The following is a 14,527-nucleotide window of genomic DNA, read 5'->3' as shown; positions in this document are numbered from 1 at the left end:
TTTATTTGACAGAAAGCACAAGTAGACAGAGCGGCAGGCAGAGGGAGAGGGGTGATGAAGGCTCTCCATAGGGCAGGGAACCCAATCTAGGACTTTATCCCAGGACCCTTGGGATCATGACCTGAGCCGAAGGCAAATGCTCAATCCAGTGAGCCACCCAGGCACCGCCCCCCCCCCCATGTTGACTTGTTTTTGATGAAGGGACAGAAACTTTTCTTGTCCAGTTCCATAAATGTTAACAAACATCCAGCGCAGATTAAGGCCCCCTGATCAGCCCGTAGCTGAGAGCAGTGGTTTACTTGATGTGAGCTTACGCTACCGGGCTTTACACAGGGAGTTCACAGCCCAGAATCAAAGATCATGGTTCTCAGCTACTGGTAGAAGCCTCTTGGCTCTTGAGGTCAAGCCATAAATCAACCCCATTTGATGCAGTCACTGAACTCTTTTGTATTTGGTCCCACTGTTGTGACCTTACATTTTTTTCTGTCTACAGTGATATTTTCAGAAGCCCTCACATGGGCAGAACCTGTGGGCCTGCTGAACAGAAGAAAGTGTTCTGCCCATCAAATTTACAGTGTTAAATTTGAGAGGTGCAGGGTGTTAATAAACATTGTCAGGAAAGTAGTTTTTCACACTAGTGCTGTGACTCTATTTCTTGCTCACTTTATGGTTGCTCTCTTCATTACCCAAGATGCTTTCTTAATGCCATTTGGGCTTATTAGTTTTCTCCAGAGCTGACCTCAAGTGTATTGATTTTAATTAGCACATGTTTCAACTGTTTCCTGCCGCCTATCTTGGCAAGGTGGGTACCTTGCGGTATTAGAACGCAGCAAGCTGCAGAATTCCTGGGGAGACGCATGTAGAATATCATTTGGGAGAAATGTTCTCCTTGCTCTGTGTTCTCTTTTCAGACACATCCTACTTGAGTCTAAAAGGTTTGCAAGAGAAAAAGGCGTTGCACATTTATGAATGTGTGTATTTCTGAAGTTCTTCTCTAAGTCAGAGACACAGCCTAACATAACAAAGTAGTCTTCTTGTCCCTCCTACCCCTATTTTAATAACACAAAATCTTGAGGCCCAGAGGTTTATATTACCCTGTTCAGACTTCAGTCACATGGAGCAGAGAGCAGCGTGAGGGAGAGAGAGAGAGACTTGGATCAGATCTTTTATTCCAATCTTCCTGCAACTCTGAATGCTTTAGGCTTCTTTGAACTTTTCTGAAATCAGAAGAGATGGAAGAATTCAGCTGTGGTATAAGCGAAACAGGCTTTGGGGATCGATTCAGGAAGCCGATGCCATTTCCAGCCTTGCTCCTTGATCAAACTACAGCATAGTTTCCTCAGATCTCTCATCTCCTCAGAGGTCTTTCCTCACATGACATCCCCTCTGCCGCCGTTCAGCAGTCCCTATGCCCCTTCTTGGTCTTACTTTTATCCCCACCACTTCCTATTATTATTCAACATGCTATATATTTGACTTCATTATTAAAGACTTCCCCATTCCTAGAATCCTAGCTGTGGGAAAAGGATTTTTGCTTTGTTCACAGCTGTGTCTACCTGACCTAAAATAATATCTGGCCCATAGTGGGAGCTCAGAATATCTTTGCTGAATGACTACATGGAGGCAGAATTTCCTAACACTGGCGCTACCTTCCTCTCCCCACCACCCCCGTTCCTCCTTCAGGCCTAGCCTACAGCCTGGGGAGAACTGGTCACCTTGCGAACCTCCCTCATCCTCTCTTGCCTTTGCTAAAGTCAGAGTTGCCATTCCTTTCAAAAGTTGAGCATGGAAGGCCCCTCCCGAAGAAACACTCTTCATTTTGCAGGACAGTTAATCCCATGTGGTTTGGACTAGCTAATGACTCATTCTGAGAACTTCCTAAGGTAGATACCCTGTAGCTATACTTCCCATTAATCAGCGTATGCTGTAGTCTGTTCGTAAGCAGAGCCGCTCATTACGTGTCACCTACTCTAAGAAGCAAAGGAATTGAATTCTTGTTAACAGACATCTTTTGCTCTCAACTACCTTGAACTGAGTGTTGCTTTTTCATCTGCCAAATCTGTTAGTGGGGAAACTATTGTCAAGAATTTCCTCCCAGACATATTCTTGAAAGAACACGTGTGCAGACCATTAGCGTACCAGGCCTATTTTGATTTGATTGAAATTGGTTGATTCAGAGGACAGAGCCTGTGAATGTACCATTCGTTTTGTAATGGGATTATTAAATTGTTAGAATGAGTTTATATTAAGGATGCGTATGTGTATAGTAATGAATGCATATAATAACAAAATCAAACAAGCTTATAAAAATTTACCGGGCCATTCTGTACAAATTTAAAACAAAAGAGATGGTTCAAACAAAACAGTTATAAAGCGTATAGATCTAATTTTAAATCTGGTGAAACACATTGGTTTCCTCCAGGAATTCCAAGATCGTTGCCTCTCCAAATCGATTTGTCTGAGACTACTAGAAATGCATAAGCCAGAGACCACTATATCCGTTAATTCCCATGTATTTTTTACATGCTCTTTGTAAAGGGTGGTTTCGATTTCATCCTTTTTGGGACTTACTCATTTTCTCTCTTTTATGGGCTATCTGTTTCCCGGTCAGCTTGGGTCATTCATAAATGATGCCATCATCAAAAGTTGGTCTTCGTGGAGGAAAGTGACCAGTCACACTGGTATTCCCCCATGGTTTTGAAAGCTAGAATATTTTCTTGAACACGCTTTGGTCAGGAAGTTTTCTAAATCTCCCAGTTGTGGGCTTATTTGTATGGTTATTGTTCCTTCTAGTGATCTGTGCTTTTTTTATGGAGAACTTTTTTATTAGAGAAAAAACAAAGGGTATTGACAGTGATTCTTCTAATGTTTGAAAACTATGTTAAGTAAAAGTGAATTCAACTCTGCTGACCTTACCAGTATTAATCTTCAAAAACTTTATGGTAATGGTTTGTTTACTTCTTTCTCACTTCCCTAGTCACTCACCACTTACCCTTAATTCTTACAGGAAAGGAAAAACATTCTTTTAGCCTGTTTGCCTAAGTTTGCTCCTTGGCATCAAATTTCTCTTTTTTCTTGGAGCAGTAAATTTTATAAGTCACCAATGGAGAAAAAAAAATAAATGGCATACGCACTCATAGACTATGTCAGTTTGAATCTTATTTGTTTTATAGCGTTATGGTAAGGAATGTGAAGCCAAGTTTGTCTGCATAACTGAATTATTCTACATCTGTGTTCATAAAGCACTAACCTGGATTCTTTCAGCAGTGAGATCATTTTGTCCACGAATTTTGAAAAAGATTTAAATTGTAACTCTACCCTTTGCAGTCCTGTCATTTTATTCCATTTGGGTATTTCTTCTACTTTTAAAGTGTTGTGTCTATAAAGTATTAAGACTGGCTTCTTTGAGCCACCCTGCTAGGCTGTCATTTTGTAATCACACCTCATAAATGAAATGAGGAAAATATTGAAAAATGGTGAAACTTGACAACACCTTCCTACGCAATCCCTGCACTCACCTCCTAACCGAACATTTTTAGTATTGCAAATTCAGACCAGCAGAAGCTGGCCTTCACTTCTCTTGCATATTGGCAATGAGGGTGGGGACCCTTAGATAGAAGTGTAAGTATAATATTTTTACTTTTATATGTATGCTATCACAGTACATTTTATGGACTAAGGCTTTTCTTGATTGTGTATTTTACTACACTTCCTAGTTTCATACTCACGTGTGCACACACATGCGCGTGCACACACACACACACACACACATATATAAACATGGTTTTAATTTTCCTACTAGGTGAAATGAGAAATGATTTATACATCACTATAGAAAGGGGAGAATTTGAGAAAGGAGGGAAGAGCGTGGCCAGAAATGTGGAAGTGACCATGTTCATTGTGGAGAGTAGTGGCCAGATCTTAAAGGTATGTGCCTGCTGGGTCCTTGATGGTAAAACAATCCCACGTCATCATTTTGGGTTCACCTTCAATGTCATCAGTTAATTTCTGGTTTGCATTCTTTTCGATCTGACTTTTCTCCTCTACCCTTGTGTACTTTTCTTCCCTTTTTCTCATCACTGAAATACCCTCCAGAAAAGCAAGTAGAGAAACAAAAAGGTTTTACAGTTGGATTGTTTCATGAATTGTGGCAGTAATTTCCTCACAGCAGCTCTTCTTTAAATGTCGCGTTTTTATTGTCATTCCGTTCTCCCTCTTTCGTCTGTCCTAGTTTTGGAGATGAACACTTGGTCTTTGGCGACTGTTTAAAAACAATAAATAAACATTCGGGTGCATGTGTCCCTTTGGATCACTACATTTGTATCTTTAGGGTAAATACCCAATAGTGCAATTGCTGGGTCATAGGGCAGTTCTATTTTCAACATTTTGAGGAACCTCCATGCTGTTTTCCAGAGTGGCTGCACCAGCTTGCATTCCCACCAACCTGGTGATTCACAGACCTGGGGATAAAAATATATGTATATAAAAAATATATGTTTATAAAAAATAAAAATTAAAAAAAAAAACAATAAATAAAAACTGCCACATTTCATCCCATGTATTTTCCTTTTGATCAAAATAGGGCCTGACAAGTGAGCTGTTACTGATTGGGGTGGTGATACCAGGTTCCTGTGTGCAAGAAGTGTTTTGTGTGAGCCTTGCAGCTTCTTGCATTTCCCAGGGAGGCACAGAACCGGCTTGTGACAGCGGCAGGCTGAGGACTTTGCCGCGTAGTTGAACTCCAAATTGGGCGTGCAGTTGCCCATCTCGTACTTGTCCCCAGGGTCCACCCCCAGCACAGTAGGCCCTGGGAGATGTGCATGGGCATTAAGCAGAAGCAGCCGCTGGCAGAAGCAGGTGTAAAACAGCCCTGCAAAGGACGGGGTGGGGAGGTCATTCTCCATGAAGTGCCGTTTGGGGAGCAGGCAGATAGAGCAAAGCAATTGCTCCGCTGTTTTTCAGATAATCTCTAAATGAAGCTGTCTTTAACCCGCGTGTTTCCTTTGTTAGGATTTTATCTCCTTCGGCTCTGGAGAGCCGCCAGCTAGTGAGTACCACTCCTTCGTGCTTTATCATAACAACAGTCCCAGGTGGTCCGAACTGCTCAAACTTCCCATTCCTGTGGATAAATTCAGGGGCGCGCACATCCGCTTTGAATTTCGGCATTGTTCCAGTAAGTGTTTCTTGGGGCTGGCTTTGTTGTGCTGGGGTAAGGCGCTTGCTGAGCTGTACTGACAGTGTGGGCTAACCTGCAGACAGGGTAACAAAGCAGAGACCTTCTAGAGGGAGAGGTGAAGGTCAGTGGAGTCCTGAGAGGTGAGTGGGCTCACTTCTCGAAGAACCAATAACCTCTGTGGAAACATTCAGGAAGGAAAAGGAGGGAAACAATACATAGGGAAGTCTGCAGGGTTCTCCTTAAATCATTCATTTTCATAAAAATGAGTTTATCAGTTTCATAGTCTGGAAAGATGAGACAGAAAGGGGATTCACAGAATCAAAAACTTGTCTGACTCAGGGGAGCTTAGGTAGTCCTAACCCATCTGCTGTTCTCCAGCCACGAGCTCACCCAGCTCTCACACTGGCTCAGGGGAACCCAGGAGGACCTTTCTGGGCCTGGGAAGTCCCCAGGAGAGCTTCCGATTGGCTCAGAGTGATATCTGATTTGCCTATATCTGCATCATCGTGCAGTCTCAGTGTTCAAATGACAGGTAATGTCAGTCAAATAGGCCTTAGAGATGATGTGAAGTAATTGCTTCGTTTTACAGAACTGAAAAAACCCAAAATGGAGAGATGATCCAGGATTTGCCCATATGAACACCACTGTCCCTAAAATTGTCATTTCTTGACATCTCTACTTTAATTTTTTTGCACTCTTTACCACCCTCTCAAGCCCCCACTCCCATCTTCTGGTGTCCCTGTGTCTCTGAAGTATAACTTGGACACTACCAGAGGAATCACTACTAGAGAAGCAGCAGGCTCCTCTCTAGTCTGGAAAGAATGGGCCATTGCCAGTAGATATGCGGTGACCTCTCCTGAGTGCCGTGTAATTCACCCAGGATTCAGAGAGAGGACGACTGTCTATTGCAAGGATGATGGCATATTTTGGAACTGGCTCAGGGAGCTCCAGTAATTATTCTTTGGTGGATGTTTCAGAATGTCGGGAGATGACTAGCAAGGTCTTACCATTCTCCCAAATTTAACCCAAATTCCCAGAGGAGGGTTATGGGAAGGATTTAGAGTGGCAAAACGGAAAGCACTTGGAATGATGCCGTAGCATACCTTCCCTAGTCTTTGTTATAAATTCTCAGTCGAGCTAATACAAGCTTTGAGCTTTAAGGTAAAAAAAAGAGAGAGAAAAGTAAAGATGAAATGAGAGAAAAGGAAGAAAGAGCATTTGGAAAGATTTATTTTAACTCAGAACTTGGAAAATGGAAGAAAGGCAATTTTCAGGAAAACCCATTAGATCTGTCCTCTTGTCCTTATATTTCAAACATTGTTCACAGTGTCAGTTTGGGTTTTGAATATTCATTGTTAAGGTTCAGAAGAAACAGCACAAGCATGAAGGAGAAAAATCCCCATAGTCCCATAAATTGAATAATCAGAGCAATTACTTAATCACATGAGCTCCCAAATATTTCTGTGTGTCTGTGTGTATTTTAAGATTTTATTTATTTATTTGAGAGAGCAAAAGCAGGAGAGAAAGCAAGATTTTATTTATTTATTTGAGAGAGAGAAAGCACAAGCAGTGGGGAGGGGGGTGTGCAGAGAGAGAGGGAGAAGCAGACTCCCCACTCAGCAGGGAACCCAACACAGGGCTCCATCCCAGGACCCTGAGATCATGACCTGAGTCAAAAGGCAGATGCTTGACTGAGTCTCCCAGGTGCCCCTGTGTAGGTATATTTATTTAAGAAGTATGTTTTATTCATAAAACACATGTTTCCTGAACACTTCCTATGTGTCCAGCACTTCCTTGGGCATTGGAGATACATGAGTGAGCACAACAGAATATCTCCTCTCATAGAGGTTTCCTGCTAAGAAGGGAAGACAGACAGTATCTGAGCAAATAATTACATGGTAGTGTATCAGGCTGTTCTAAGCTTAGTAAAGAAGATTACACTGGAATTAGGTGCTGGAAAGGGATGTTGCTGTGATGCTGTTTTACAAAGGGCAGTCAGAGAGAAGCTCTCCAATAATGAGATGTATCAGCAACAAGCTGAAAGAAATAAAGGCATGAGCGTTTGGGTGTCTGGGGAAAGAAAGTTATAGGCAGAGAGAACAGTAAATATAAAACACCTAAGGTTGAAACATGCTTGGCAATTCAAGGAATATCAAGGAGGCCAGAATGAGCAGCTGAGAGAGTTTGGAGATGAGGCCAGAGACGTAGGGAGGGAGCTAGATCCCACATTGCCTTGTAAGTCATGGGCAAGACTTCAGACTTTGTTTGGAGCAAGGAGTGCCATAAGAGGATTTAGATTAAAGATGCACTGGTCTGCTTTTGTGTGATGGGTTGTGGGTGGGAACCGAAAGACCAACAGACTTCAGCAGTCCTCCGAGTTAAAATGGTTTGCATTAGAATGATAGTAGGTCAATTCTTTTTCACAGATTTATTGATAGACCAGACTTGAAGGAAGGAGAAGAGTCAAGGATGACCCCCAAGGTTTTGGCCTGAGAATGAAGTGATCATTTATTGAAGTGGGGAGGGCAACAGGAAAAACCTTTTTGGAGAGCAAAAACCAAACATTGCATGTGAAATCTGTGAGGTCTCCTAAACATTCAAGATGTCAGATAGACCATTGAATGCTATCCATGCTAGAGACTTAAACTTGAGAAGGAGGACACAGAGTTCAGTGGTGTACAGTAAATATTTAATAACCAGCACTTGAGCTGGGGGAGAAGGGAGCCCTGAATTAGAGGATTTGCTGACTTCCATTGAGTAAATACCCCCATCATGGCCAAATTCAAGCTCCCAACATGACCGTCACTGAACTTGGAGTTGGGAAAAGATGCACATTGCCAACTCTTGCAAGCCACGACGGGCCAGCTCCAGCATATCACTGATGACCCTGATTCTCAGAGCCGTGACACCAGATGTGAACTTAAACAGTAAGGTTAGATAGGAAAGGGAAGTCCAAGAACGGATCTGTGGGGTACTTCCACATTGAGAGCTTGGGAGAATGAGAAGAAGCCACTAAGGAAATTAAGACAGAATAGCCAATGAGGTGGAAGGAGAATCCAGGAATAGAAGCCAGGAAGTTAATTGAAGAAAGATTTTTTTTATTTATTTGACACAGAGAGAGAGTTCACAAGTAGGCAGAGAGGCAGGCAGAGAGCGGGGGTGGGGTGGGGTGGTGGTGGGAGGAAGCAGGCCCCCTGCTGAGCAGAGAACCCAATGCGGGCCTCGATCCCAGGACCCTGAGATAATGACCTGAGCCGAAGGCAGAGGCTTAACCCACTGAGCCACCCAGGCGCCCTGAAGAAAGGTTTTCAAAAGGAAATTGATCTGCTATGTCAGGTGCCAGTGATAAATCATGTAAATGGAGGACAGAGTGATCATCACCCAGTTTGGCATCATGGAAGTCATTGAACCTGACAGGTGGTTTTAGTGGATTGGTGGTGATGAAAGCCTGGTGCGAGTTTGTCCAAGAGTGAGGTGGAGGAAAGGAAGGGCAGCAGTATGTACAGACAGATCTTCCCAAAACTTTGCTATAAAGAATACAAGTGATGGGTGTCTGGGTGGCTCTGTGGGTTAAGCCTCTGCCTTCAGCTCAGGTCATGATAAAGCCCCACATCGGGCTCTCTGCTCAGCGGGGAGCCTGTTCCCCCCCACCACCCTCTGCCTACTTGTGATCTCTCTCTCTGTCCAATAAATAAATAAAATCTTAAAAAAAGAGACTACAAGAGAGCAGAGAAATGGGATGGAATGGTGGGTCATGGGAGGGATTTTTTTCTAAGTTGGAGTTCTAAAACATGTTTGGTGCAAATGATTCAGTAGAGAGAACAAACTGATGTGTAGAAGAGAGAGGGGACAAGTGTAGGAGCAGTGCCCTTGAGGAAGGGAAGCATGAGGTCCAGTGCTCCGGGTTAAGTGGACAGTTTGGGCAATAGTGCAGGAGGGCCCATGCAGGTGGGGTAATGGGCGGAACGTGTGGGGGTCCTCTGCGTGTCTGCTGAGAGTGAGGACCATGCTGAGGTTTTGGCGGCTTGAGAAGGGAAGAAGATGGATGAAATCCCTGGTCTCAAAAGTCAAAAGGTGAGATGGTAGGAAAATGCGGCAAATCTGCCCAGCTCAGGGCCCATCTGTGGTTAATGTGTGTTAATTAAAGTGAGATTAGTGTGGCGCAGGTGTAGACTAAAGTGCAGGTTGTGTTTCAGCCCGGTGTAGTGCTACCTTATAATAATGGGAAGTGTGGAGGCATAGTGGGTAGACGGGATTCACAGTGGTTAGAAGGATGGAGCCTAGAAATGGGAAGTGAGGCTGGAGAGGCCTGGGGAAGGAGGTCAGTAAATCGGAGGTCCCAGGGCACAGTTGTTGGATTTGGGGTATCAGGGCGGACTGGAAAGTTAGGAGGTAGAATCCATAAACGTAGGGTCTTTATTAGTAAAAAGAGGGGGTCACATCAGCTTATTAATGCTGATCTAGAAGCTCAGGGCAAAAGGCCATGGACTTTAAACTTTGGTGTTTATTTTTCTTTTATAACAAAAGACAAATTCAGGGAAACCATTGCCTTTTTTCTTACCTTTGCTAATTTTATTCATTCACAGACTCCTGTTACCTTCCAAATTAAATACCAAAAATGACACAAAAAGATAGTCACATTAACTTGGGAAATTACTTCTAAGTACGTCTTTTCCCCCAAATCTTCAGTTCCATAGCCAGCACTCTCATTGATGTAGAAATCTCATCCTACAGATCTTCACTGTGATTTTCACTTAATTTCAAAGAACAGTGATATTTTCCCAGTTTCTCTCTGGGGTTGAAATTAATGACTTTAGAAAAAAATACTTTGCTAGAATCACATTTTCGGGGATGTCCTCATGCTAGGGGCCAAAACCACCAAGCCAAAATTACTGTTCTCTATGTGGAGTCCCACTTCCCCGTGGTGAAATGGCAGAAGCAATCGTGAGGGAATGATATGTTGCTGAAGTCTCTTGTCTGATCCTCAAGGTCACCATATCTAACTTCTCTAGCTCAGACCTTACTGCTTTCCCAGAGCTGAACTTTTCTATCAAGTATAATGCTCCACTTCCTCCTCTGTGTGGGAAAGAATAACCGTCCCACCCAGGATAGGCTGCAGGCCCAGGAACTTGCTCCTGAACATCTAAATACAAGGAGACAGTCAAGTTGAACCAACCAGTTGCTTTTTAATGCTTTCTCCATTTTTGGAGAAGAAGGAAGTTGGTAGAAAGAATTGGAATGGTTCTCAAGATCTAGAGCAAGTTCCCTAATATCATGTGATGTCAGTTTCCTTCTCTGTACATAATTGCCAATGACCCTCAACCTTTCCAGCCCTTGTAATTCTTCATTAGGCATATGAAAACCTCATGGCCCCATGTCCAGCTTCCAGAATACTACTGTAATAGGCTCTTCTTAAACTACAGGTAGCAGTTCATGTTGTTTATCCACATGTCTAAGATCCCAAGGAAGTAGCTTCTACAGGGCTCTCTGTCCTCATCACACATGTAGACACAGGGAAAGTTCTGTCATAGGCCAAGCAGAGCCTAGAAACCACCTTTGCATCAGTAATAAGCAAAACATCAAATTTCACGTCCATTCATTCACTTGTTCATGGATTTAACATATACTTACTGAGAACCTACTATGTTCCTGGCACTCTTTGAGGTACCAAGTTTAAAATAAAATAACATAGAAGAATCCTGCCCTCAGTGATGCTTATGGCTGGGGCTGAAGGATAGGAGATGAAGAGAAAAAACAGACAATCCAGAAATTTTTTTAAAATGTATTTTCGGATAGTGAGTCCCGTGAAGAAAATTCATCAGGCAGTGTCCTTTGCAGGCTACAGGGCAGGAATACGGGTTGGAAGGTGGCTACTGTAGGTAGAGGTCTCATCACAAAAGCGCTCTCTGTTATGTAGAGGAAACTGGTGAGCTTGGGTTGTTTTTCTTGATCATGCTTGTTGGCAGTCCAAGTCTGAACACAGGTGTATAAACAGGCATTTTAAAAAGCAAATAATTCTTTCTCTCTTTTCTCACAGCAAAGGAGAAAGGAGAGAAGAAATTGTTTGGTTTCTCCTTCGTCCCCCTGATGCAGGAAGATGGTAGGACTCTTCCAGATGGCACTCATGAGCTCATCGTGCATAAGGTAACATCAGTCAGATGCTGGCGGCGGGCTGTGATAAACAGGACTGAATTATTAACTCATTATCTTGTTATCACTCTGGAAAAGAGAAAGAAGTGACTGAAAAGAATACTCGTTTGGAAGATTGCTAGGAAGGAGTCTTTTTGAAAGGATGGTCTGTATATTCTGTGTCATCATGAAGCCTGTTTTAAAGATGATTTATATCTTTATCTTAACTTAGGTGTAGATGTCTGGGTAAGTCTTTGTGTTGACCTTAAAGTCCTTTCTGTTGCTATAAGAAGATTCAGTAAACTTGAAAATAGGTTTTTGAATATTTCCAGTACATACATGCTTTCCTGTCTAGAGCCATAGTGCCCCAGGAGTAAACCTAACAGGGTGATCGTTACATGTTTCTGGTCTGCTGCTCTCACTAAGTTAGGTGGTCCTCTGTCCTAACAATGTCAGCAGTTGTCACTTTCTATTTTGTGCATCAAGAATCGTCATAAAAACATTGGGAACAAAGTAGACTGTAGTAGGCAATGAAAAGAAAATCAGTAAAACCAGAGCTCCTTAGAAATTATCTGGGAATACTAGTACTAATAAAGTATGGAAGAGAAATACTAGCCACTGTAAAACACAGAATTAAAATACACAATTTCCTCCAAAAACACTTCTCTTTTGCATTTCTCTGTTTCTGTGATCACATGACAGCCCAGGCTCTTCCCAGCTCACCCCTGCACTAAGTGGTCCTGTCCCCCTGGCTCTTGTCTCCCTCTGGTCCAGGTTTCATCAGCTGTTGGGGTGACCCATCTAAGGCACCGGTCAGACTAGTTTACACTGCCCAGTTTAACCACCCCCCCCAAAAAAAAAACTCCTGATTGCTGAGAAAATAAATCTCAGACCCCTCAGGATGTATAAAGCTTCAACTCCCAACCACATCACTTCTGAAGCCTTCTGTTCTTGATACCATGACCACCTCCAGCTCCTTCTAGCTCCTGTTCCCACTGGCTGCTGGTTCTCTCTGCTCTGACTCTGCCCTTGGCACCCCTAGAGATCTGCTTTCCCCTGCCTCTCCTCGTGGCTAACTCCTGCTCACCCTTGGAGGCGCACCTTTAGCACACCCTGCATCAGAAGAATGGTCCTCCCTCCCCGGCCCCCACTCCCTGTGTTCCTAGCTGGCCAACTACTCTCCTGTGAGTTCTCTGGATATCTGGACACATCTCTTATCATGGTACTCTTAATACTGTTCCCTAATTATCTGATGCTCCCTCCGCTTACTCCAGTGGATTTAGGAATCCTGTAAGAGTAACACCTGCGTCAGGGGTGCTGGCACATGCAATGTGCCAACAAAGATTCCCTGAATGAATGAAGGAGATACAAACAAAACTTTCCTTACCTTTGAATTATTGCTAAGAAAGTGAATGTCAGTGCATAACACATCACATCATTTATGCTGGTACCTGCATGGATATGTATGTGCATGTTTTCTAAATCTTTTATTTTCTAGTTATTTGTTCAACGCATTTGTTGGCCACAAATGACAGGCACTGTTCTAGGTACTGGAAATGTGGTGACCAAAACAGTTCAAGTCTGTTCTGTTTCTGGCACTTATGTTCTCTCTACTTCAAAAAGGAACTTAAAGATGCTTACAATGATAGAATACAAAGAAAAAAAAATCTTCAAGTAATCAATAAAGCAAACAGAGGAACTCAATCGGCTTATCTCACTATTAGGTGGGAGGTGCCTTTTGTGAGATACATGACAGGCAATGTCTTTAGCTACAATTTTCCAAAAGACGTAATGGTATTTTGTGTGAGTGTTTGTGATGCTACCTCTGTGTGACATTAAATCTTGACTCAGAAAAGGCAGGGCTAGGTTAATTAAAACTGAGCTCCAGTTACCCAATAATGTATAGAAGGATGAATCCCTTTTATATGGTACATCAAGCATGGGCTTTCTCCCCTGTGGGTTAGACAGTGTTGGGGGCAGGTGCTAACTGTCCAGTCAAGTCCAGGTTGACCCCTCCAAATGAATACAAATAAGACCAAGATTCATAGTTGGTGTTTAAAGACTCCATATACTTAAAGTGCCAGGAGGACAGGTAGCAGGCCTTGCTTCTCTACAGAAGCACTTCGGAGTTCAACTGGCATTGATTCCCAGACAGAGAACCATTCTACTCTGATACCAGAGGACTGTTGGGTATATTTTGGCAAGGGTAAAACTTTTCCCATAAGCAGAGCTTTGAATCTGCTTAGACCCTTGTACAAGTTTTCATGGAGTATTCAGAATTCTGATCCATAAAACATAGGAAAATGTATTTATTTGAGCTTGAGTAATTTAAAAGGCAGGTGTTCCCAGTGATAATTCTCAACCACAAAGGAGGCTCAGGATGGTGTCTGTCTAATTTGGGGCAGACCTGCTTTGAGGAGACCCATCAGGACGCATCAGGCCCACAGAAGAACCCTGAGTAGCTGTGTTATCTTGTGTTTAAGGTTATTCAGTGTTGCTTTTTTGAAGAGGTGTGGGATTCTCTCCAAGTATAACAACTTTTGTTTTTAGTCTAGTAGGTACCATGGTTTTCTTTTTCATAGTACTGAGCCAACAAGTTCAGTTTCAGCCTGAGGCCACTTGTAGTATAAGTATTATAAAAACATATTTTGAGCATAATGCTTATCCTTCTTCTGCCATGGCAGGAAAACTCACAGCCTGCTGATAATTGCAGCCTTGAATTTACTATTTTTTAAAAAAAGTAGGAAATGGTGGGGGGGAAGGAGGAGGAATGGTTTTAAATCATTGAGTAGAAAAGATAGCCCATTTAATAAGTAGTGTTGAGATGACCATGATGGGTGTTGGGGGAAAAGAAAGAGCTGGATTCCTACCATGCTTCTTAGACCAAAACAAGTACCAGATTAAAGGTTTAAAAAAAAAATACTTGTAAGAGCCTTAAAAATACAACTGAATATTTTTACGATCTTATACTATTGAGGAAAGGAGAGGCTTTCTAAGAATGGCTCATATGTTAGAAATTAGGTACAAAAAAAAAAAAAACCTTTGACTACGTAAAATTTCAAACTTATTTCTCTTTTTTTACTTTTTTTTTTTTTTTAAGATTTTTATTTATTCATTTGACAGAGATCACAAGTAGGCAGAGCAGCAGGCAGAGAGAGAGGAGGAAGCAGGCTCCCTGCTGAGCAGAGAGCCCCATTTGGGACTCCATCCCATGACCCTGGG

At 42.6% G+C, this 14,527-nt stretch overlaps 1 protein-coding gene across 3 annotated transcripts in view; it reads left to right on the top strand.

The window, feature by feature from the left end:
* The window catches only part of DOCK4 (dedicator of cytokinesis 4), a 455,246-nt gene that overhangs the window by 288,811 nt on the left and 151,908 nt on the right, over positions 1 to 14,527 (top strand). For all 3 annotated transcript variants that reach the window (XM_059171596.1, XM_059171597.1, XM_059171595.1), the window contains exons 14-16: positions 3,803 to 3,927; positions 5,011 to 5,173; positions 11,214 to 11,320. In XM_059171596.1, the coding sequence (XP_059027579.1) occupies positions 3,803 to 3,927; positions 5,011 to 5,173; positions 11,214 to 11,320 (395 nt within the window). The remainder of the gene's footprint in view (positions 1 to 3,802; positions 3,928 to 5,010; positions 5,174 to 11,213; positions 11,321 to 14,527) is intronic.

This window comes from Mustela lutreola, chromosome 4 (assembly GCF_030435805.1).
Source record: "Mustela lutreola isolate mMusLut2 chromosome 4, mMusLut2.pri, whole genome shotgun sequence".
Lineage (NCBI taxonomy): Eukaryota > Metazoa > Chordata > Mammalia > Carnivora > Mustelidae > Mustela > Mustela lutreola.
The sequence above is the reverse complement of the archived record's forward strand: the minus strand, read 5'-3'. Positions and strand labels throughout refer to the sequence as shown.